Source organism: Lactuca virosa, chromosome 3, assembly GCF_052849685.1.
Source record: "Lactuca virosa cultivar CGN04683 chromosome 3, Lactuca_virosa_CGN04683_v6, whole genome shotgun sequence".
Taxonomy (NCBI): domain Eukaryota; kingdom Viridiplantae; phylum Streptophyta; class Magnoliopsida; order Asterales; family Asteraceae; genus Lactuca; species Lactuca virosa.
The window spans coordinates 73720390-73747221 of NC_136428.1; the positions used below are offsets into that span (position 1 = coordinate 73720390).

At 30.4% G+C, this 26832-nt stretch overlaps 1 protein-coding gene and 1 long non-coding RNA gene across 17 annotated transcripts in view; both read right to left on the reverse strand.

Moving 5' to 3' along the window:
- LOC145165961 (uncharacterized) overlaps positions 1-19983 on the reverse strand; it is a 28107-nt gene extending 8124 nt beyond the window's left edge. For 2 of the 16 annotated variants that reach the window (XR_013740257.1, XM_079084882.1), the window contains exons 1-5: positions 19702-19983; positions 19338-19583; positions 18554-19212; positions 17889-18013; positions 17725-17810 (exon numbers count right to left, since the gene is read on the reverse strand). Coding sequence is in view for 3 of the 16 variants with exons in the window: in XM_079084882.1 (XP_078941008.1) it covers positions 17725-17744 (20 nt within the window). In the remaining 13 variants the exon portion in view is untranslated. Of the gene's footprint in view, positions 1-81; positions 326-773; positions 880-954; positions 1324-11570; positions 11689-15025; positions 15839-17724; positions 17811-17888; positions 18014-18553; positions 19213-19337; positions 19584-19701 lie in introns of those variants that run through there. The other 14 variants (XM_079084881.1, XM_079084880.1, XR_013740253.1 and 11 more) reach the window with 13 other exon arrangements.
- A 547-nt stretch (positions 19984-20530) lies between these two features.
- LOC145162391 (uncharacterized) lies at positions 20531-24745 on the reverse strand. The gene is made up of 3 exons (XR_013739073.1): positions 24524-24745; positions 24268-24411; positions 20531-20685 (listed from the first exon to the last, which is right to left on the reverse strand). It is a non-coding gene; the product is annotated as an uncharacterized LOC145162391 (long non-coding RNA).
- Positions 24746-26832: the final 2087 nt, after the last annotated feature.

Sequence of the window (26832 nt, forward strand, 5' to 3'; positions counted from 1 at the left end):
CGCGAGAACAGATCTGAGCTCTTCAAATATTTATATAATTTGTAAAAGTCATGAGATGAAATTGTAAATTTCTAAAAGTCATGGGATGAGAATGTATATTTTTAATAGTCTAAAGGGTAATATGGTCATTACATGTTAACCAATTTTTGTCAAGTTGTTGGAATCTCTCTCCCCCTTTCTCTCTCTCTTACTTACGTATCTTTCTTCCTCTCACTCTCAAATACAAATTTCAAACCTTTAAACCCTAATTGAGCCGTCACCACCATACACTTCCAAAACCATCATCACAACCTTCATCTTTTATCCTTTACTACATCTACAAAACCTGCAATTTGTTATCACGACTTGTAAATCGATCTCCTTCTGCTAGTTCTTTATATATATATATATATTAAAGTTATGAAAGATTTTAACAGTAAAGTGACACCTTTTTTGTCAATTTTGGTCCTCCAACTTACAACATTGACTCTTCATCTTTATGCTTTTGTTCACAAACAACTCTTTCACTTTGGTTTGAATTTTTAATAACTCTCGCCTTTTATTACATACACTTTGGTTTGAATTTTTCATAACCCTCGCATTTTATTACATATTATTAGTATTTAGTCTTTTGGCAGAAATGGTCCCTCATCATCATTATTATTATTGTTAGACAAAATTACACGATTGGTCCTAACAAAATTACACGATTGGTCCCTGTGGTTTACCAGATCTAAAATTCTCTTTTTGGTTTTAAATTAATGTTTTATTTATTAGAAAATACCCACCCAATACCATAAACCCACCCACCATCTGCCATCACCACCACCACCACCACCGCCAAAATTACATAAATGGTCCATATGGTTTACCCATGGTGACAAATTCAGTCTCTACTACCTGAAAAGACCAAATTACCCTCACATTAACGGACAAAAAGCAACCAACATGCTACTTTACTTTACAAAGCAATACCTTCCGACCCCGGTGTTCATAAATTTTATTTTGAGATTCCAGACTTGCAAATCGATTTTAATCAGAAAGGATTGTTCTCGATTTTTCTTAAATGTGCTACTTTGAAGGTCTCGATGAATAGAGAAGATCAAGAGGCTCGAGGGTTGAACCGATTTTCAGAGCCGAAGTGAGCACAATTTTTGTGTTTTCGTCGTTGCCTCATCTCCGCCCTGGTGCTCTTTTTCATCACAACCTACTTATGTTGCCTCATTCTTCTTCTTTCTTCGTGCGTGTGTGGATCAATTGGCAAAACAAAAAAGCTTCAAGAAAGATCAATCAACAAAATATCAACCTTTCGTGCCTCTTTACTCCCAGGTAACCAAAATCTGACTTTGAAACACCAATAAGGTTTGTCATTTTTTATTTTGGAAGTTAATTTTGAATGGCTAAGAAAAATTGGAACTTAGCCTACAGTAATCATCAATGGAGTTTATTTGTTAAAAGTCAAGTTTGTTACTTTGATTTAAAATTTACTTTTAAAATTGCTAAGCGATGACAAAATCATAAATGGAGTTTTTTACTTAAAGCAATATGGATTTTTTATGATTACATTAGCGACTTCGATCAAGTAAAAACTCAATTGATATTTACTCAATTTTTCAATATATGCTAAAACTTAATGTTCGAATATATGAGCACTACAATTTTGATTTGCAGGATTAACTTATTGATAGTTTATGCTTGTTTTGGAATTTTATATTCTGTAAAAGTATTTACTTTTTATAAGAGTTATTTTTTCATGTGATTTTAACATTATATATATTTTCTTTTTGAAAGTTTTGATGAAGAAAAGTTATAGGCTATATCCGTAGTTCTTTCTTTATGAATATAATGTATAGATGAAGCTAATAAAAATATATAAATCAAGTTATATGAATAAGACTTTAATCATATATGAATTGAACCATATGATTTTTTTCATTTATGATTATTATGTATTTTCATCTTTTCGTTGTATTTTATTCCTTTATGATTAAAATTGTACTAGATTTATGTTTCTATATTTGTACAGTGAAATCCAAGATCTTCTGGAATATAATGTTGGAATGGTAATGTTCAAGAAAACATTATAAAGTGATATGTTGATGACTTTATAATTACAAGTATAAGAATTCATATGTATTTTATTTTTTGTTCATGTCTCATATTAATTTATGATTATAAGTGTATTCATATGTGATATATTCATGTATGAATATAATTACAATTATAGGAATTCATATGTATTTTTTATTTTGTTCATGTCTCTTCATTTATAGTTTGACGTCATATGTGTTTTTCTAAATCCTTTTCATTTAATTGATTGTTAATTGTATTTATTTCTTTATTTGACAGTGTGTAGAGGAATCGAGATGCATCTACAAACGGGATGTTGGAGTGCTAATATACAACCAAACAATACAAAGTGGAAAAGATATCGCCTTATTCATTTATGATTATATAATAATAGTTAATTATTTTTATTCGAATTTTTGTTTATGTTGTATTCATATGTGATTATAGAAAAATAGATATGTATTACATTGTAACTTTTTGTGTTACTATTATTTATGAATAGATGTATAATCTAGATATATCCAATATGTTTTTATTTATTTATGATTATAGTTGTATTGTAAATTTTCTCTATAAATTGCGTTACATTCGTTTATTATTACAATTTAATTTATCTATTCATTCACGATTAAAGTGGATTCATATATGATTACAAATATGTTTTATTTTTTTTTTTATGATTACACATATTCGGTTGAAATGATAAATTCATTAATTTTTTGATATACTGGTAAAAAAATAAAAAAAACGTTTTTTAATTATGGTAAAAAAGTTTTTTTTTTTTATTAATCTATTTGATTAAAAATAGATTAAATTCATTTATAATATTTAGGTAAAAAATCAATTAATTAGACAACATCCTATGATTGTAGGAAATCATTAATTATCCATATTTAATTACATTGTAAAATTCCTTTTACGCCCTTATCGAATGATTGGTCTAAAATTGTTCTTGCGTTCTCAACCTTTTAGTGTTCTCATTTGATCCTCTCCCTATATATATATATATATATATATATGTATGATTTTTGTTTGAAGTTGAGTATTATTGTAAGACTTGTAAGCATTAGCTGCCATGGTCATTTCTTGAACAATATTAAGAATTTGATGTTCAGAGTTACCATCGATATTCCATTCGTAAACAGAAGTACCATCGTAAGCTGAACGATCATATTGAAAAGCTCTTTCTTCAATTTGAATATCAGGAAGAGAAGGTCTATTCCAATAATTTTTAATAGTTGGTTTTGGATTATTACCAAAATAATTAATCTTATTTAATCTTGAAAAATCATTTGTAAGCTGATTTATATCATCATTGTCATTTATGAATTGTAGAGTAAGATTGTCTAAATTTAATTCACTTTCATTATTACTTTCATCAGATTCGTCAAAAGAGTCATTATTTGTTCTTAACATATTTATAGATTATATATATATATATATATATATATATATATATATATATATATATATATATATATAATACCATTCCATAAATATCATTTTTAGAAAACAAATAGTTTTGTTTTTAAATAACGTATTTGTTTGTAACGAATTTTAATACTAGCTCTTATGAACTGTCTAACATCATGAATATGATTATTGTTTAAAATCATACCTAGATTAGTAGGTTCGTAAGAATCCATGAGATTTTGCTCAGAATTATTTATAGATTCTTGGATTCGTTGTATTCTTAAAAGAATATCTCTATTAAGAATACAATTTATCAAAATTTTGTTAGACATAAAATTCAAGCATGAATTTGATTAATTTGATTATTAAGAACGAGTACTATTTTAACAAAAATTTCAAATCTTGTAGAATTAATAGTTAGAATAACTCGAAATGAAACTATCATGGAGAAATAAATTTAATAACAACAATATAATAATTGAATAAAATATTTTAGATAGTACCTTCTTGTATTAGGCTTGAATTACAATCAATACATACATCTGGAGAAAGAATTATCTGAAAATCTAGAGACTTTGAACATCTACTAGTAGAAAGAGAGATTCTTGGAGATTTTTTAGACATGAGAAGAACATTTTTTAGAGAATGAATATTTTTTTGTTTGCCTCCTTCTACTGACATATGATGTCTATTTATATTCATCTTGAAGTCTTCAAAACCGTGAAATCTTGTAGTGAAATTTTGTCGTATGATTCAATGGCCAATCAATTATTTTTAAGTGGTTGTCACTTTCATCTTTTGAAGAAATTGTCGTTTGTAATCAATAAATATCACCTTTTGATAAAGCATGTCTCCATAGAGCATCTTCTAAAGTTTTTTGTCTTCATATTATCCATCATAGAGCATCTTGTAAAGTTTTTTGTCTTCATATTATTATTGACATATTATTATTGATGATGAGAACAAATAATTTTGATAATAAATTTGATAATATTTGTTTTATACATTATAAATACATATATTCACACAGTATATACACTCGTATTTGAAAATAATGAATTTGATAAATAGAAGAAACGAAATACCCTACATTGAAGGTATTACACCAAATTTAATGATAAGAATTTCTTATTCTTCATAAGGATCATCAAAAGGGTCTTGAGCGTCTTGAAATAAACCATTCTTTATAGATTTTGGAGAATCGTCAGAAACTGATGGAGTTTGACGAATTTCTTGAAGTAAGTTTTGAAGTTCTTCAGGAGAAGAGGTAGCAGCATCTTTAATTCTTAAAATTAGATCCACATCACTTTGAGGAAGACTTTTGATAAAAGTGGCTTCAACCTCTAGTTTTTGAATATATATTTCTTGATAATATTTAATTATTGCATGTTCACTGGCTTGAGAAATCTTCATTTTATCCCACCATTTTGAGCGAAATTGTCGATTAAGCCAGGGAGGAGAGGAATCCTTTGCTTCTTGATAATGAAAAGTCCAAGACATTATCCATGGAACTTTGAATATCATAGTGAATTGTAGCATATATTCAAATTCTGGAATTTGTTGAATAAACAATTCTTTAAATTTGAGATATCCATCGTAAATTTCTTTTGGTAAACAATTTGGAAGAATTCCCATATATTTGTACCAATTGATAAACCATCTTGGGTATTCACAATTGAAGTTCAAATCAAAGAAGATAAACCATGAGTGTGAATAATTCCGAATAAAGAACGCCTTAGTCCAGGCATCTTGATAATCATAGTAAGAAAATCTTGGATAAGCAGGATAACTTATAAGAGGTTTTTCAGAATGAAGGTTTGGAACCCAACTTTCTGGAGAAATGATTTTGATGATATGAGCTTTACTAAAATCAATGTTTCCCTCTTTTGAATTAGAACGATGAACAAAATTGACCGAACCAGATTCTTGCAAAATAGCTTGATAATATTCTCGAGTTTTATATGAATCAACATAAAAGGTTTTCCCTTGACCAAAGAGATGATTTGTGAGAATATGAAAACCTTGATGTAACTTATGGATTTGAAAATCTTCAAGAATTTGAACTCTTAAGAAATTTGGATTAAGAACATTACGAGTTTTTGTAGGAGGGCTAGGAGTCACAGAATTTTGAGTTTGAGGAGTGAAAGGTTTTACAAAAGGGCTTATCGTGTTTGTTGGAGTAACTTTTGGAGTAACAAGTTTTGACTGAAGGATATTAGAATAAAGTTATGAATTCTTAGAAGTAGGAGTTAAAGGAGAAAAACGATTTTGATTTTGAAATGGAACAAGCTTTTGAGAGAAGGGCTTCTTATCATCATGCTTGGAAGAGGACGACGAACTCATTTTCCCTGCAAAAATTCTCGAGAAAGAAAGTCAGGAAGCGAATTATTTTCTCCTTTTATAAATTCTATTTCGAAATCAAAGTTACCTAAGAGGGCTTGCCATCGAGCAAAAATTTGCTTGGAAATAATATTTTTCACATCTTTTTCTAGAATAGTTTTTGCAGATTGACAATCTATTCTTAATAAAAAACTTTTCATAAATAAATCATCTTCAAATTTTTTAATACATAAAACAATGCTTAAAATTTCCTTTTTAAAAGTTGAATAATTTTTTTTTTGTATCATTCCATGCACCAGAGTAATATCGAACCAATTGTTCCTCTTTTGAGTTGAACAAATTTTTGTTTTAGAATTCCTCCGAATCCAATATCACTAACATCGGTTTCAACTATGATATTGGCATTGGGATGAGGTAAATTTAAACATGGCAAAGTATGAACCTTTTGTTTTATATATTTAATTATATCTGTATGTTTTTGAGTCCATGGTTCAGGATTATCTTTTAGTCTATTATAAAGTGGTTTACATATAATCCCTAAGTCTTTGAAAAAATCATGGATATAATTTAAGCATCCTAAAAATCTTTGAAGTTGCCTTTTATCCTTAATTTCATCAGGAAATTTAGTAGAAAACTGCAAGCTTCTTGTAATAGGTCTAATACTGTTTTTGACAATATCATGTCCTAAAAAACGAATTTCATTTTTAAATAAATGCATTTTTGCTGCAGAGACAGCTAAACCATTTTGATAAATTAAATCATAAAATTGATTTAAATGTTTGAAATGTTGATCAATTGATTTTGAAAAAATTAGGACATCGTCAATATAAGCAATAGCAAAACTACTTATAGGAGTTACGATATCATTCATAATATTTTGAAATTCAGAAGGGGCATTTTTTAATCCAAAAGGCATTACATTCCATTCAAAATGCCCGAAGGGAACATTAAAACCAGTTTTATATTTATTTTCCTCATGAAGTTGAATTTGCCAAAATCCTGATTTCATATCAAACTTTGAAAATATTTTTGAATCATAAAGTTTTTTTTAGCAAATTTCGTTTATTAGGAATAGGATAACGAATCCATTCCAAAACTTTGTTTAAAGGTTTATAATTGATAACTAATCTTGGTGATCCTCTTTCTAATTCTGCGGCATTCATAACATAAAATGCTGAACAAGACCATGGTGATTTAGAAGGTCTTATGAGTTTTTTATTTATTAAATCTTGAATTTCATTTTTACAATGACTTTCTAGTTCACTATTCATGTGAATGGCTCTAGATTTTGAAGGAATATCCTTTTCATCAAAAAAATTTATATACGGTAATTTTACAATATGTTGTTTTCTATTCCAAAAGGCATTAGGAATATTAGAACAAATATTTTTTTTCAAATTTTAATTTTAAACCTATTATTTTATTTTGAATATTATTATCATTTAATTGATTAGTTATTCGAACACTATTTATTTCGTTAATAAGATATTTGGCTTGTTGTGTTTTATAATTAAGGACATTAATCGTTGAATATAGAGGAGGTTCACAAAATTTAAATATAATTTCTTTTCCAAAAACATTGGTTCTTATACCATCATCATGAACCATAAAAGGATATAGTTTTGTAATAAAAGGTGTTCCTAGAATTAAAGGAGAAGGTAGATCTTTTACTAAAATTAGGTGAGTTTTATAACAGTAATCTTGGTTATTACAAATATGAACATCGAAAACTTTATAATTTACAATTAATTTTGTACATCCGGCACCAGTAAGTCTAGATGCAGTTTTTTCATAGAATTGTGTAGGAAAAATTCCTTCTTGAATACAATTCATATCAGCACCACTATCAATTAAAGCAGTTAGGTTGATTTTAAAATTATTCTTGACTAAAGTAATTTGAGTGTTCCATTTTTGAGAAACTTGATTATTTATAATTTTACCAATAGTTATATTTTCAATTTTATTTTCTTCTTCTTTATTAATTTCTATATTTTTGTTTTTAAAAATAGAAGGTTTTTCTTTTTCTAAAATTAAATTTTTATTTTTTATTTCTTTTATCTCTTGTTTTACTATTTTTAATTCTTCTTGAAGTTCTTGCATAGAAATTGGCTTTGCTTCAGTAAATCTTTCATATATATTTTTTAAATTAAAATTTTCATTATTAACAGGAGTTATGTTATTAGTTTTATTAAGCATCTGCTTTATTAGTAATTCTTGGATATTTTTATATTTTATAGAATCAAGAGAGTTTAAAAGATCTTTATCATCTTATGAAAGAACGTTAATAGAACTATTAGTAATTACATTGATTAAATTTTTACAATGACATTTACCAATACATTCGCAAACATCAGAATCTTCTGAACTTGAAGTAGTATTTTCGAGAATATTTAAATCATTTGTTTGAAAATCAGAAATACTTTCATCAGAATCTGAATCAGTATTTAAAATAATTTTTCTTATTTGTTCTTTTAAATCATCAGAAACATTTAACTCATTTATTTTTGTCTTAGCATAACAATTATTAGCTGTATGACCATTACGCCCACATTTATGACAAATAATAATATCTTTTGATTTTCTTTTAGATTTTTTATAATTTGGTTTATAAGGTTTTTTAGATTTTGACGCATAATCTTGGCCTTTTTTATAATTTTCTGGAAGATTATAATTCTTTTTTCTGAAATATTTTGAAGATTTTTTCTTATATACTTTAGATTTTGAAGTAGACGGACCATTCAAGGGCTGATAACCATATTGTTGGCAAAAATTTCTCAATTCATTTTTACTGTTAATTCTATCTTTTTTGAGCTTCTCCTTAAACCTAAGATCAGCACAAACTGCTAATCCCTCTTTATTAATGTAGTTTATTAGATCTCCATAAGTTAAATTTTGATAAAGGATGGTATTATTAAAATTTTCTCTTAATTTTTGTCTTACTCTTTCTGCAAAGAGTTTTGGAAGGCCAGCAATAAAACGTTCTTTCCAATAAGACTCTTTACAATCAGGTCTCGAAAAAACTTTAACAAGATAATTATCTTTATACCATCTAAAATCAGTAAGTTTTCTGCAATGTAAATTCATTAAAATTTCTGAAGTTTTTTCTTGAAAAGTAGTAGGATCTCCTACAAAGTTTTTGATAATAGCAAAAATTAAAGTGTTAACCATATCATCTTCAAACGTTTGTATTTGTTGATTATTTTCTTGTTTTATAATAGTTTTCTTAGCAGATAAAATATAATCTTTTTCTTCTTGTGAAATAAAGAAATCTCACCATCCTTTAAGACTGCCAGTAAAACCAGAAGTAATAATATTAACAATTTGAAGTTGAGTATTATTATGAGCTTTATAAGCATTAGCAGCCATAGTCATTTCTTGTACAATATTCATAATTTGATGTTCATAATCGCCATCAACATTCCATTCATAAACAGAATTACCATCATATTGAGAACGATCAAATTGAAAAGTTCGTTCTTCTAGTTGAACATCTGGGAGAGAGGGCCTATTCCAATAATTTCTTATGGTTGGTTTTGGATTTTTTCCGAAAGTGCTTCGCTTTGATTGATGAATTTTATTAAGATTTGAAAAGTCATTAGTGAGTTGACTAATATCATCATTTGAATTAACAAATTGTTGAGCAAGAGTTTCAAAATTTGTTTCACTATTAATATCACTATTTTCAGATTCATCATTTGTAAGAGTATTAATATTGTTAGTGTTTGAAATATGAAGTTTTGAAAGTCTTTTTTCTAATTCGTTAATTAAATCCATATTTCCTAGATTAAAATTACCATCGATTTGACAAGGAACAAAACTTATATTACTAGCGCTTGCCATATCTTGCTTATTATCATTCTTGTCTTTGAAAAAATTTTCTTCAATTTTAACTAAATGCTCGGTAATACTAGATAAGGTTTCGTTTGCATAATTATTTTGGTAAATAATTTTTTGAAGACCCTTTTCAGTAGTTAATTGATTTGGGGCTTGAACTAAAAGAGTCGCAATAAACATATCGTTAATAATAATTTCTCCTTTTGGTGGAAAATTAGCAATAATTTCTTTATTAGAAATAATATCTTTATATTTTTTTCTCTAAAATGGGAGTGATAGAATCATTTTTAAATGGGTAATTTATTTTATGTTTAGGGGCATAAATTAACTCAAACCATTGAAAAAAAGGAGAATGAATTTTATTTGATAAAACATAATCTTCCCAAAGGCCTAAATGGAGAAATCTTAAGTAGTATGAGAAATTTTCTTCATGCCAAGCTCTTTTTTTATTATTGTAATCTTTGTAATACTCAATATTTTTTAAGTAATCAAAGTCAACTTGATATTCTAAATTCGAGAAATTCATTTTAACAGGTTGTTTTTGTTAGGATTGAAGAAATATGTTTTATTGATTCTAAATTATGAATTTGTGATTTTTCGTATTTTTTTATTCCTATCTTTAGCCTAGAAATTTTTTCTATTTGTTTATTATATTTATTAGTATATGGAGGTATTTTGTATAAATTATAATCTTCATGAGTTCTAGTTTCTTCTAAATGTTGAATGGTTTTGAATATATTAGAATTTATCTTCCAATGTCTTTTTAACATATTAGCCCAAAGCTTATTATTTTTTAACAATTAATTTGTACTTTAGAACTCATATTTATTGTTTAAAATTTTGAAGTTCATCAATAAAATCTGATTTAGTAGGACTAGGAAAACTATTTTCACTATTTTGATCATCTTGATATAATGGTTTGGGAATAGAATTAGTATAGTCAACAGTTTTTAGTTTTAAAGATCTTGACTTTGATAACGAAGATTTTGAAGAGCTTGTTTTTGGGATAAAAGAAGTTGATAATCTGGATGATGAAATTTTTAAGGAAGAAAAATTTATATCTACTGAACCATCATTATATTCTATAATATTTGAGATTTGTTTTGAAGAGTCTAGTGGTTTTGGATCGATAACATTTTGTAAATTACAATTACATGATTGAGTTATATCAGACCATTTTAACCTTTTTGGTGTGTGGACTTTGGTATGGTTAGTATTTGCTTCAAAAATAATTGTTTCATTTTTAGGACTTGATAAACGTGTTTTCGGTTCAAGTGTAGTTGTCATAGTTTTGTAACAGACACGATAAATTATTGCTAAAGGCTTTGTATCATCTTTAAATTCTAAATTTTTTGTTTCTACAGTTAACACTAAAGTATCTAAAATATTTTTATCAAATAACCCTACAGAAAAATTTGGATAACAATTGAAATAAATAGGTCCGTTAGCAATATTTGTTTCAGCCATAGCTAAAATAGAATTTTGAAAATCTTTATGTCTCTTGTCTCTTAAAATAAGGAGAATAGGGGCATCTATTCCAAGTCTGAATAGAGGCTTGATAGCAATTTGGACTAAACCGACATGTAAAAATTTATATTTCATTCTATGTTCTAGAATAGATCGTGATGATAATAAATGTAAATTTTGTTGGTTTTGACCAATAGACAAAGTTTGTTCTGTCATTTTAATAGAATAACCTTGAAAATAGTCAAAAGTTCCTATTCTATATATTGTATTAACATTAGTTTTAGGTATTGTCCAATCATTCAAACTTTGTTTTATGCCATTAACGGTTTCTTCAATAGAATTTATTTGATTATCATAATCTTGTTCATTGTCGATATTTTTACCAGGAATATATTTTTTGGATAGTATGCGTGAAAATTTACTCATATTCAATTAATTTTGCTTTAAAATTCTATAAGAAAACTTACTTGTTTTAATAACGATGAACAGAGGCGAATAGTCTCGACGATGATTATGGTCCGGCACCGCGACTTACGTCCTTATCTGCGCGTTTTACGCTAATCCAACCAATCACTGGTCTTGTCTCTGAATCATACTTATTAAAACTTGTAAATTTCTTAGAGAATATTAAACCCAAATTAAATAAATATGAAATAAATATATCATGCATAACCACCCCAAAAACTTTTCTTGGCTTTGATACCATTTAGAAGACATATATATATATATATATATATATATATATATATATATAAACAAACATCATAGAAACTTTATTTCTGTAAGTCCATGTTTAGTAGGTTGATGCTACGATGTCTATCACATTCATTGTATATCTAGAAACACACATCATAGAATTTCTATGTATCAGAGAGCTTTTTATTTTCTATAACTTTCCACAACCCTTTCAGCTCCCAAAGTACTCTCATATCTCTCTCTCTCTCTCTCTCTCTCTCTCTCTCTCTCTCTCTCTCTCCCCCCAATGGGTTTATCAAATCACACGAGTTTATCAAATAACACCGCTTCAAATTGTTATGCTCGTGTATAATTGGATCTTTTGGATCTTTTGGATCTTTGGTGGAACTAAATCTAACGAGATTGAATGAAACCGTGCTCAATCTCTATGATTTCTGTTATGATAAACGTGTTGCAGAAGATCAAGAGGAGATTGACAGATTCACGGTATTTGTGGGATATATGATGGCGGCAACATCCTTAATTTGCGTGCTCCCTATAGCAGTTGATGTATTGAGGTCTTTCCGCCAACATATGTATTGGTTTCCTACCAAATTTTTTCTGTTGAACAGTACTTCGTTTATATTGATTCTTATGGCATTCATAATGTTGTTGGATACAACATCTATGATGTATAATGTTTTGGATGAAGCGACAAAATATGCCAATATGGCTTTTTTTTGTGCCAATTTATGCACATTTGATGCCTTCTTTGGGAGCAAGAGCAAAGGGCCCCAAAGATTCATTTGCAAATCTTTTTAGTCTTGGTTTTCTTACTGGGAACATCATGTTCAATACATTTCTAGAATATAAAATTGGCATGATCGAGAGCATAACAAAGATATTTCTGGTTCTGTATTTGTTGATGTTGATTATTTGTGCTTATACAGTTAAGATTCCATCGTGTATGAAGTTTTTTGAAAGGAAATATCAATTTACTAGCAAAAGGCTTCTACATGATCAAAATCTGAAAAATAGATTCTCCTTTAAAGTAGAGAATTATTGGACAGATTTGTTGAGTGACTGGAAGAAAAATCCTCTGTTTTATCAACCAAATAGTCACAGTCACAGAGTCAGAATTACTCTCTATCATTCAAGAAATTTCACTATAAACATTATGCTTCTCTGTCTAAAGATAATTCTACTAGCAGCCACAATGGTGCTTCTAGTGGGTATTCTAGTGGCTATGTTTCTTAAATTCATAATATATCAGTTTAAGAAATATATGTCACTTAATCCTTCTGAAGTTGATGAAGAGTTTGGGCATGAAGTCTTAGCAATAGAAAATAAAATGGCAATTCATCGGGAAACATTGAAAGTTAGTCTCTATGATGTTAGGGGCTTGATCGAAAAAGGTAGAAGCAAACAAGACTTCCATTTGATACAGTTTCTTCAACGCCCCACAACGTTCCAAGGATTAGCGAATTTAGACCAACTTCCAGAAATCGACAACTTTCACGTTGCTAGTGGTTGGAGTTTGAGTATTGTTACTTTAACAACGTTAGCAATTGTTCTCCCCGAAATTGATGCAGCCAAAACTGAAAATTTGCTCAAATGTGTCAAAAAAGGTCTGGAATATGTTAATGTTGTTGAAGAAAACTGCAACATTGGTCACCCGTATCAACAACTCCGGAGAGCAGCCTCTAAATTATGGATAGAAGTGGACAGTAGATGTATGTGGGTTGGAATGAGTCTCGACAAACAGGCTTTTGAAGGAAAGGAACCGGTGCAGATCATTAATATATTTGTTGACAAAGCACTTAACATTGTTAATGGAATTCTCAAAGATTTTGATGGAGTCCCGAAGGATGATCTTCCACCGAAACTCGTTATTGCAAATGCAATGTTTCGTGTTGCGGTTACATTAAGCGCCCAGCTTGGCCCAAGAAAATTATCGGTTGAAACATTGCTTTTGGATAGGATTGCGGATATATTGGTGGCATGTTTGACGAACATTCCAGAACTTATAAAAAAAATGTTCTCACGGTATGTCTGAAACGCAAAGAAAAAATGTAAAGGTGGCAGCGAAGCTCCTAGGTAGATCCGAAAGGATCTTAGAAGTGCTTTCTGTGCATGGCATGCCACAACTGGATGTGAAGAAAATGACGTTCGTCGACGACTGGCGTTCTTTTTTCCAAGTCTAGATGGGGTATAAGATGTAAGAAGAAATGTTAATGTCATGAATAGTGTAACAACCGGTGGAAGGGCCGAAAATAAGATTCAGCATGCTTTTGTTATTCTTATCATTTCGATATTGGAGAGTCGGTCACGATTGTAAGTCTTTATAAATTATTTATTGTAAGATCATTAATATAAACATGTCATTGAACTATTAAAATTTAAAAGATATATTTCCATAAGTTTTTTTTTATTATTTTTATAATTTTGGATTATATATTATTTATTGTAAGCTAATTGTAATTAAGCCTTTATAAATTATTTTATTACTTTTATAATTTTGGATTTTTCTATGTAAGTATAAGTTAGTTAAAGCTATAAATTTACATTCAATTTTTTTTATAAAAATATTAATAGTTGAATACTTTGATTGGATTTTGGATTTTGTTGATAAAATTGACCAAACCGCCTCAAAAAATTTACAAACCACCTAAAAAAATTGACCAAACCGTCTTAAAAAATGTACTAAACCGCCTCAAAAAATTTTGGATATTTTTATGTAAGTATAAGTTAGTTAAAGCTATAATTTTACATTCAATTTTTTTTATAAAAATATTAATAGTTGAATACTTTGATTGGATTTTGGATTTTGGATTTTGGATTTTGTTGATAAAATTGACCAAACCGCCTCAAAAAATTTACAAACCACCTCAAAAAATTGACCAAACCGCCTCAAAAAATGTACTAAACCGCCTTAAAAAATACAACCGCATCAAAAGAAAGTAAACCACCTCATAAAATAAATCAATTACAATTTTCAATCTCCGTCCACATTAATCGCCCTAAAAAATACCTAAACCGCTCCACATTCGTCGTTTGCTTTTCTCTTTAAAACAAAAGACTTATTTATTTGGATTTTGACCCAAATCATGAAGCTTTTTTTGTCAAATATTCAAACCGGTTCTGATCGTAATTACCAAGGGTCAAGAATATTTTTATTTCAATTTTAAGCGGTAATGTTGCTCGAACCTACGCAAATGGAAATCAATGAAAAATCGGCGATACGAAGTGTAAACTATGTGAGTTAATCGATCCAAAAAGCCGAAATCAGAAAAATAACGGTTTAATAGACCTTCTTAGACACTGTTACATTCGCTGAAGTGTTGAGCTTTGACTCACCTTCCTTAGATTCAGTTTTTATTCACTTTCCTTTTCATAGTTGGAGTCTTTAGTAGTAGGGTTAGCTAGCACTACTATACTTATCCCAACTATTGGCAATGATACATCAACTAAGCTGGTGGAAAGCATTATTGTGTGTTTGTACTTCATATATAAGGTGGAAGAATGTTTGCTTTTGACCTCTCACCAAGGTTGTAGAACTCGTTATTCGGTACCTGTTCGACCGACTACCGAGTAGCGAGTACTCGGGAATATTCGGGGAGTACTCGGATTTGGTAATTCATGTAGAAATATTTTTAGGGATATTATATATGTCAAAATCATAAGTTGATTGAAATATATAACAAAATTAGATAAATGTGAATATTCAAAAACTGAAAAACACATAATGGTTTAACTTCGTGAATAATTACTAAAAATTTAAGATATATATGTAGTAATAATCATATGTGAGTGTGTTAAATAATAAATCATTAAGTATATTATACATATTAATCACCGAGTTGACCGAATTTTACAACATTGTTCAGTTCAATAAGGGGCCGATCAGGGAGTACTCGGGATTCTGTAACTCGCCTCGGTAAGGGACCGAGTAGCGAGTACTCGGAGGAGTAATCGGCCAACTCGGGGAGTTTTACAACATTGCCTCTCACTATGTACGGATCCAATAAACAGCTAAAACCGTTTATGGTAGAATCAAAAACTACAAAAGATGGCTACAATTTAGTCTTCAAAAATAGACTTTTCAAAATAAAACAACAACATAATTTTTTTATCGTTATCTCGATCAGATTAAGTGATATTAGTAGGTGCCAATAAGCTATCAAAGGGGTTGATGTGTTATTAGATTAACCTAAGTTTATAAATGTATTTAACCTAATAATGTAACTAAGGTGTTATATGTTTTTTAAAAGGTAAAAACGTGTGCAATCTACGGACCATATTTACAAAATAATAATAATAATAATAATAATACTTTACCAAGCATATGCAATCTGCAAGAAAAAATCTATTTATTTGTTAATTTCTGTAGAATGCTAAAATAAATAAAAAAAATTATAAATATACAAAAAAACTTCACAATTAGAATATGAAACCGACATAAAAAAAATAAAAAAAAAATTAATAATAAAAAAAAAAACTAAGGTTGTCTTTCTACCAAGTTATGTAATTAATTAATCAAAAAAATATAAAAGAAAAAAAAAGGAAAAGAAAGAGGTTGATTGAGTTTTTGAATTAAGAAAGATATGAACATTGTATTTTGGTGAAAAGTAGTCCCACATTCCCATTAACATGAAACAGACCGAACGTGGAAAAAGCAAAAAAAAAAAAAAAAACAAGACCCTTCAAAATTCAAAAATCAGTCAAATTTAACTAAATTTAATATATATATATATATATTGCAAAAAATGAATTGGGTTAGGTTGTGCAAAAAAACCCTATGACAAACCAAAAACTAAAAATCCTAACAACCGAACCATTTTCAAAAAACGCCAGTTTGCTTTTTTGTGTTTAAAAAGACCGATTTTTATGTTGGGTTTGGTTTTTGCATATGGTGATTATTGTTTCAGAAAGAGGAATTGATAAAGAGAGAAAAAGGAAGAAGGGGTAATTGATAAAGAAAAGATGGAAATGTTAGCAGTAATTAGAAATTAGAGCAGATGATTGGAATGGAACTGCAGGTGTCACATTTAAAAGAAAAGAGAGGTGACTCAGGCCTCTTGCTTCAGCATGAGGTGGGATAAATAGGAGATGAATGGTGAAGGCACTATTCATCCCGGTTCATAGTAGACTAAATTACATATGTTGTCTCTATGTTAAATTACACTTTCATACCATTTTTTTTTCTTTTTTTGTACAGACTTGCAAACCCATTTGTTCAATTATTACACTGTCTTTTTTTTCGGTTTTTTCTTCCATCTGTGATGTTTTCTGATTTTGTTCCCACCCATGACATTACTTTTTAGTAGACATAATATTCGTATACCTTTACAAAATTATTTTCAATATGTAAAACACGAATCACATATATTAATGTATGCCTATTAATGGTAATATATGTCTTTTAAAGCTATATGTGTACCATCTTCTTATTTACGTTGGTAAGTGGAAGAGTGCTCCCTGTAATTCACCATTAGGGTGTAATATTGCAATTTAAAAGAAATTTTGTGCATGTCAAAATTAATAAGTCATAAATTTTCTTTTGCTAATGGTTATTATCAACACTAATTACAACAAATTAACTAATTTTGCTCTTATTACCTGTAGCAGTGGCTGCTGTTATGGGTTTTTGCTATGTTATGTTCAATAGTGCAGGGGGTTGGTTTAATTTCGATTTAGTCTGTTAAATTTTTTGGTGCAGTAGTATTTTGCTTGGCAATTGGCATTAGTACCTTTAGAGATGAATTAGCTTTGCCTTATCTTGTTTTAGCTTAGCGATTTAGTTAGCTATATAGATCACCTTGAACATAATATATATATATATATATATATATATATATATATATATATATATATATATATATATCAATATGTTGGCATCATTCTCTAAGAACATTAGTAAATGGTGAAGATAAAAGGGTGTGTTACCTCAAACTCTTCTCCTTCATGATAAATATCACCTTGTAATGTGACTGTTGGTAAGTCTGATATTTGGAAAATGCATCATAGAGTACCTACACAATTAATTTTAAGATCCATGTCAAAGACTTTGAAGATAGTTCAAAGAGAATAAAGTACAAATACAGAAGTACTTTCAAGGAAACATATGATTGTCCCTCTCCATAAGGTCCTTAATATACTCCTCAAAAGTATCAATAGCCGGAAAGACCAACATCACATCCTCTATAAGCTTCTCAATACCATTAAGGTAGGGCTTCTGCTGATTTATTAACACACACAAAATAAGTTTTATATCTTCATATTAACAAGTTCAAAAACAATGACTGTAATGAGTGAGGCTATGCCAACAAACCTTGACAAATGGAATGCTAGTAAGCTTTTGCACCAAATTAAACACAATATTAAACTTTTGGCTATAAATGACTCCAAATGATGTCAATCAAGCCTTTCACAAAACACTAAAAATATAGAGGCATGTCTATTGAGTAACTTCACTTATCCAGAAATGACTTCACTACTTCAGTTTATTAAATAAATTTACTAACAGTTATAAGAGAGATAAGTTTTAAAGATTATTGCACTTAATCCTTGGATGAAAACAGAAAACCATAAAAGGGCTCTTCAAATGGATGTTTTTTTATGGATTTGCATCCAAGTTGGTGAAAAGTTAGCCTAAGATCAGATTCAAGGGAAATAGTAAACATAAAAATAAAGAGTATTCCAGTCACGTATGGAGATAAAGATGAACAAGTTATAAAAATAAAGAGGAAAACAACAAGAAACATCAAACACGTACTCGTTGATATACAGGGATATCACTTGACATGGGTGGAATTAGCTTCGAAAAAAGTTGTGGCGTTCATTACTTTCGTAGAACAGGTCATGGACGACTAAATTAACAACATCAACAGGTTCAGCCATAGTCGTTAACAAAGAGCTCCATCTCGCAAGAAAACAGAAGTTAAAGTTAGGTGAGTTTACAAGCCAAGCATGGGCTAAGGGAAGACACAAAATTGATTAGGAACTTAAACTTGATGTGCAAAAGAATTGATGATAATCGAACCTTGTAGTTGTTACACTGAATGAATAGAGCCAAATCAAGCCCTCTCTATTATGTCACGCCTCCTGTTCTTCTCCAATCTCCAATTTTTCAAAGTATTATGCCTTTTTCTTCTTGATGATACCAGTTCTTGGGACGAGGACCATACATAGCACAGCCATTATTCTTTTTTCACAGGAATGGTGATGGATTTACAGGTTGATAACCTTTGGTAAATTTCAAGAAAAGTGGCAATGGACGTAAGACACCAATAATAGTACTACAGGAAGCTTCACGGAAGCTCCCTCTCCTGCAAGTGATGCTGATTTTGCCATATTTAAGTTTTAACCAAGCACATCGCCTCTTCCAATATTTTAAAGGAAAGCACCAGTCGGCAATGCACCATAGACATGTCTCTGCAATATGCAATAAATATGAAAATGAAATTAGGAAAAAGACAACCAGGTGGGCTCCAAGATTTGCAGGTTTTATTGAACACTGGTATAGCAAAATTAGAACCAAAAATTTAGGAAACTCATACCTAAGAAACCAGAGCGTCTTCCAAACAAGTGTGTCGATCCAGAGCGTCGTTGTCCTTCAAACGTTGAGCGATATTTTCTTCTTCGAAACATATTAATGCGTTGTAGACAAAACACGAAAGGTGCTGAAAAAATGGAGTCCACTTGAGTTGCACAAAAGGTGTTTGATGAAATGCTTAAAAGAGATGTTTCCTGATGCCCAAAATTGCCGACATAGTTATCACCTGTAATTCATCTCTGTGCATAAACTGAGTCTTCAGATTAGCAAATTGAGTCCTTTAAATCTTTGTTTTTTTAATTTGCAGGTCTGTAAATTAAATCTTTTAATGATCTAATCGGTGGTTATGGGTTAAAATGTTTACTCACTTGAAACTAGTAATTTGGAGAGACAACAGTTGTTGTTCCACCGGAACAATCATCTCTGTTTTCTTTGGCTCTACATACCATGAATCGTCAGAGGCGGAGGGTTGCCAGGGAAAGAAGGATGTGATATGAGGATGTCATGTTAGAGCAGGAAAGAGATTGGGTGGGGATCAGTTTACCGATGCCGGGAGTATTATGGTGGTGAAGAGTTGCCGGCGGAGAAGAAAAGAAGATGAGGAAGATCTCGCGGGACGTAGTATTGGGGTTTTCACAGGGGGTATAGGAACGAGGTGAATATGTAAATAGGGTGGACCATAAATTTAATTATTATTTTTTTTAATAAATGAAAAAACTAAAAAATCCTTATAAGGGCAAAATAGTATTTTTAGACAGATAGGGACCAAGTGTGCAACAAAAATATAAAGTAGGGACGTTCCGAATTAAAAAAAATTGTTCGGGACGAAACACGCAGATTACCCTAAACCACAGAGACCATCCGTGTAATTTGCCCTATATATAAATAAAACTTATTAACATCATTTTCTTGTGTTAGCATACTTGTATATTGTATTTTATATAGTGCAATGTTTTATTAGTGTTTAGCTCATTATATCTAGTAGCCCATATGTATGTATGCAGCCCATGTATGTATTGTATATTGTATGTACTTATGCAGCCGATTATATCTACTCTTTAGCGTACTTGTACATTGTATGTATTTATATGTATGGAAAGGCATCTAGCCAAGTTATGGGAAAATATTGATCCAATCATGATATCTGAAACATCTTAAAATTACAGTCCAGAATTTTCATTTTTAAATCATTAATAAAACCATAATATCATTTATCATATAAAAATCATAAGTCATGTATCTCAAAATATCATAACATCAGTTGAATATATCAGAGTATAAACATCCCAGTCTAAATAAATAGTGTGTGCACAACAATCATCCTGAGCTCTTCCCCTTGCTACAGGAAGTACCTGAAACCAAAACTGAAAACTGTAAGCACGAAGCTTAGTGAGTCTCCCCAAACTACCATATATCATACATATAATCACATAATAGCGTACATTGGGCCTTGCCCACTACATCGGGCCCCGCCCGACATCGGGCGAATCTGGCATCGGGCCGAAGTCTGGTATACATATAACATATCACAAGCATATAACATAAACACATAATCATAAACATATAAACATTCTTCGGGCTTGCCCCGACATCAGACCGAATTCCGGAACACATAACACATAACATATAAGCTAACATTCCACGGGCTTGCCCCGACATCGAACCGAAGCCCGAAACATATAAACAAATCACGAAGACATCAAGCATACAAACATTCCCCGAGCTTGCCCCGACATCGGACCGAAGTCCGGAAATATATAATCTACATCGCTCTAGCCCCGACATCGGGCCGAAGTCCGGCATACACTAATATACATAAACAGGGCGGCATTGGTGCCTTAGACCCGTTCCTATAGGAGAAGACTCACCTCACAAGCTGAGTGCTGAATCTCTCGGTGAGGAAATCTCTATCGGCTGCTTCTGCGACTCTCCATCTATCATTACCACAATATCACATGGTCAATATCTAAAATCTTTCTTAGGGTAAAATGACCATTTTACCCCTGGTCAAGGTCAACATTCTGGTCAAAGTCAACGTTCGGGATTGACTTAACTTGCCGAGTTGGCCTATCAACTCGCCGAGTTCTATAACTCAAAAACTCTGAAATCGCAATCCAGCTCGCCGAGTCATCCCCCTGACTCGCCGAGTTCCCTGGCTATTCATAGTTGCGATTAAGCGAGTCAACTCGTCGAGTCATCCTCAGACCCATCGAGTTCTACCAAATCCAGAATCAGGACAACTTGTCTCAACTCGTCGAGTCGTCCTCAGACTCGTCGAGTTCCCCTGTCTATTTGGGCAATTATAACGGATTGAGCCCTTACACTTCAGATCTAAACTTCTTGCTTTTCATACCCACTGAAAATGTCCATTTAAGGATACACTTTCCAACTTTACCTGTTAATACCCTCATTTGACGGGTTTGGTTCAAACCCTAACTCTCTAGAACTTATATCTTGGTCTACAAGTCATCCACACTCCATATTAAGGCATACAAATAGAGATCTGGGCCTTAGACACCATTTGAACACGTAAAGCTTCTGCCTTTTTCTCCATGCATGCATGGCCTTTTGGGGCTTAAAAGGCCAAGATGACATCTTAGAGCTTGCATGGGGGCTCGAATGGCATAAAGTTTGCACCTTTATGCCATAACAACCCTTAATGATTCCAGATCTGAAGGTGTACTTGCTTGGGACATCCATATCCCAAGGATCAAGCTTCTTAGACCAAAAACCCAATAAAGTGAAAATAAGGAGATCTAAGAAACTACTAGGAAAGTTAGAGGTTTGATTACCAGAAAATGATGGGAATGGAAGGAAATCTCTGGATCTGCTATCTTCTCCTTGAATCCTTAGCTTCTTCTTCTTCCACGAGCTTCAAGAACACACCAAGATCACTCAAAAATGGCTCACAGGCTCACAAATGCGTTAGGGTTTTTGAAACTAGGGTTTGGGACTTGGAGGCTGGAAATGAGGCCAACAAGTGGGGATTAGGATGGTTAAATAGGGTGCAAAACTCTGAGATTAGGATTTCATCCTGGCAGCCCTACTCGTTGAGTCGAGGCTCTCAACTCATCGAGTAGGTGATGTAAAATCCCGCGTCCATTCTGGTTTCTACTCGACGAGTTTGGGGATCCCAACTCGTAGAGTATCTCTATAAAAGTGAATAAATTGTAATTAAATGCGTACCAGGAACCAGGCGTTACAATTCTCCCCCACTTGTCTTAGACTTCGTCCTCGAAGTCTGCTGCGCCGGGAAACAGCTCCGAGTAGTGCTCCCTCATCTCCTCCTCAGGCTCCTAAGTCCATTCTGAACCCTTGCGGTGCTGCCACTGCACCTTCACCAGCTTAACCCTCTTGTTCCTCAGCTCCTTCGTCTTCTTGTCGAGAATAGCTACTGGTCTCTTGATGTAATTCAGGCTGTCATCAACCTGAATATCCTCAATAGACACGATCACTGAGTCATCCACTAAGCACTTCTGCAGCTGAGAAACATGGAAAGTGATGTGGATCTGGCTGAGCTCTTCTGGAAGATCTAAACAGTAAGCAACCGGACCTACCCGAGCCAACACCCTGAACGGACCGATGTATCTGGGGCCCAGCTTGCCCTGCTTCCTAAACTGGATGACACCTTTCCAGGGTGACACCTTCAGGAGGACCATGTCGCCCACCTGAAACTCCAAGTCTGAACGGCGCTTGTCGGCATAGCTTTTCTGCCGACTCTTGGATGAACAAGTAGAGATTGGATAGTAACATTATTAATTATGAATTATTAATGTGATTAATCACATCAAGTTTTCTTTATGTTTCATAACTTTTAGATTGACTTGTTCGGTTGATCTATTATGAATATTGATTTCGGAATCGGATACTTTTTTTTTTAAATTCAGTCTCAAATTTGATTATCATTTTATCAATATCAATAAAATAGTAATAGCAATCTATTAATTTATATCCCCAAATATTTAGGTCACAATGTGGCTAATTTTTCTAACTATATATTTTTTTCTCTTATTTACATCTAATATTTTTATGCTAGGTTGGTAAACAGAGAGATGCCAATTTGAATCAAATTGCCCTGTTAGAAGGTAAAGTTGCATGTGGAAATAGAGATCAAATTTTAAACAGGGATATGTATATTGTTGGTCTACCTTTTGACTTTTTCAAAATGTTGTCTTTCTACTTCACCACAGTTGGTTACTATGTGTGCACAATGGTAACCTACTTTCCCAATTCCTTTTTCATTACAACTTTCAACAATCTTTCGTTCAACATTCCTGGTAATTTTTTCATAGAGTTGTTATTTTAACATTTTAAGCAAAACAACATTTTTAACATGCAAAATGTTTCTGCAGAAAAAGTGTTATATGAATAGAGACTTTTTTTTGCACCAATTGAATTGTGTGAATGAAAGTCAATGACAATTCTACCCTTTGTCTGCTATTAATTTTAAATGCAAATTACCATTTTACCCTTTCATATCAGTCAAACCTTGATATAAACATGGGGCAGTCATGACTCATGAGCATGCTTTTCCATCTCTCCCCCATGTCTCACAATCTTGAATTACATGATGGGACATCAAAATGAGCACATGTTTTACAATAACTTAACATCCCATCTCATTTTTTTAGGCAATGCTGAAGGCTACCCAAATCTCATTAAAAGGTGACATTAACCAAAGTTTTAATAGGGGCAGAATATGTTTTTAAATCTCATCTAAAGGCATCATAACACAAATCTTCAAGAAGTGTACGTAAATGTATCCTTGAAGATCAATCTAACGTTGAAGGGTTCCGTTTTATATTCAATACAGGGAAACGATGGACATTTTTGCACAGATAGAATTTCTTATTAACAATGTAATGGAGAGCGGAACATGACAGTAAATATAGGGTCAAACAGAATGTTGAAAGGAAAAGTATAAGAATTCTAACCTCTAGCGATTAGAAGTGAGGATGGGTGACTGAGTAGAAGATTGATCCAATCTGATGTGTAATTGTCGTTTTTAGAACAGGGGACATTTTTTGTTGTCTCTGTCTTGGTTTTATCATCGAATAGTTCCAATTTCAAGACCCTCTCTGCAATGAATCGAAGAAGCACAGATTTTTTAAGAATCCATCGTTGGCCAGTTTAACCTGGGCGAACCCTAACCCTTGTTTGAGTAACTGAAAATTAAACCGATTACTTAACTCTTCTTCTTGCATCAACGGTGATGAGAATCACGATTGCGAAGAACATGGTCAATGCATCCGCAGGAGCGTGTCAGCGTGCGAATGAGGAATCTCTACAAGTTCAAGCGGATATGGCAGAGTGGAATATAAGGCGTTGTGAATGAAATTTGTCCTTAGCGTCGTTCAGAAGATAGGTTACGTACGTGAAGTCGATACGACACATGAGAGTACAATGCAATTTGAATCGTCCTTGGATGTTCATGCCGTCGTTTAGAAATAGGGTACGCGGTAGGAGATAAAAAAAGGCTTTTATATATATATATATATATATATATATATATATATATATATATATATATATATATATATACACTAGGGGAATGCTCGCGCGTTGCGCAGAAACACCTATATAGTTGAAATCTTTACAAATATATATTTTATTTAATATAGCAATAACGTTGTTGTTAAATTTAATATAATAATTCGTATACTAAATTGATATAATGTATTGATTATTTTGAATTATATGATAATATATACATCTATTATAACTGCATAATCTCAATCGTTTGAATAATTTCTAACCCTGAGTTATACATGAATAAAATTAAATATAATATATGGTTTAATGTTATTTATAGTTGTTATTGTTAATTAGTTTTTTAAAATTTATTTGCTTAATGTTTTACTTTTTATCATTATAATCATTTAAAACATCAAACATTGTTTTTTGATTTCAAAGGTAACAATATAATCATTTATATATAGTTATTTTTAACTATTGTTATTGTAAGTTATTTTAAGCTACTTATTTGAAAACTTTTAACGATTATAAAAATATGTTTAGGAAATATTTTAGTTAAATTGATATTACAATTTAGTTTTTTTGCATTTATCACTAAAATATATCATTTTTAACTATTTACAAAATATTCTTTCGTTTTTTAAGTGGAACTGAAATTTATATTTAAGTTGACATTGTAATGTTATATTTAAAATAACAATTTAAGTATTTTGTCCAAACCGTTCAAAAGTTGTAGCTTTAAACTGATAATGGTTTACATACAACAACATATTAAATTTAATAAATTATGTATAATATGTTAAAAGTTAAAGACATAACTTTATAAGTAGAAGTAAGGATATTATTTTAAAATTGAAATTTAGTATATTTATAATTACACTTTAGGTTTGATATTTATTTAACCTTATTAACCAACTTATAATCATTATTATAAAAGGACTACAATTAATCACTTTTAACTATTTACAAAATATTCTTTGAGTTGTTTAAGTTAAACTAAAATTTATATTTAAGTTGACCCTGGAATATTATATTCAAATTAATACTTTAAGTATTTTATACAAATTGTTCCAAAATTATATCTTTAAAATGATAATGGTTTACATCCAACAATATATTAAAACTAATAAATTAAGTATAATATGTTAAAAGTTAAAAAAAATCACTTAATAAGTAGAAGTAAATATATTATTTTAATATTGAATTTTAGTTTATATGTGATTACACTTTAGGTTTGATATTTATTTAACCTTATTAACCAACTTATAATAATTATTAGAAAGAAATTGAAAAGTCATGGGAGTTTCAAATTAATGTGGTGAAAGGAAAAATATATGGGAGTTTCAAATGAATGTGGTGAAAGGAAAAATGCTTCATTTATAATAGAGTATGATATGATATGATTTTTGATAAAAAAATTCAAAAAAAAAGTTTTGTAATGTCTAGGTATTTTTTTTATGCATTTTTAGGGTTTTTTTGTTTTCCAAATAACCCTTCCCTATATATATATATATATATATATATATATATATATATATATATATATATATATATATATATATATATATATATATATATATATATATATATATATATATAGGGAAGGGTTATTTGGAAAACAAAAAAACCCTAAAAATGCATAAAAAAAATACCTAGACATTACAAAACTTTTTTTTTGAATTTTTTTATCAAAAAATCGCAGCCTTTTTGACAATTTCGCTGAAAAAAATAAAAAATCAATTTTTTTTTTTTGTAAAAAAAAATTTCAAAAAAATTTTCAACGATTTTATGTTAAAAGCTGTGATTTTTTGATAAAAAATTCAAAAAAAAGTTTTGTGATCTCTAAGTATTTTTTTTATGCATTTTTATGATTTTTAGGGTTTTTTTGTTTTCCATAAAACCTAAACCTATATATATATATATATATATATATATATATATATATATATATATATATATATATATATATATATATATATATATATATATATATATATATATATATATATATATATCAGCCAACC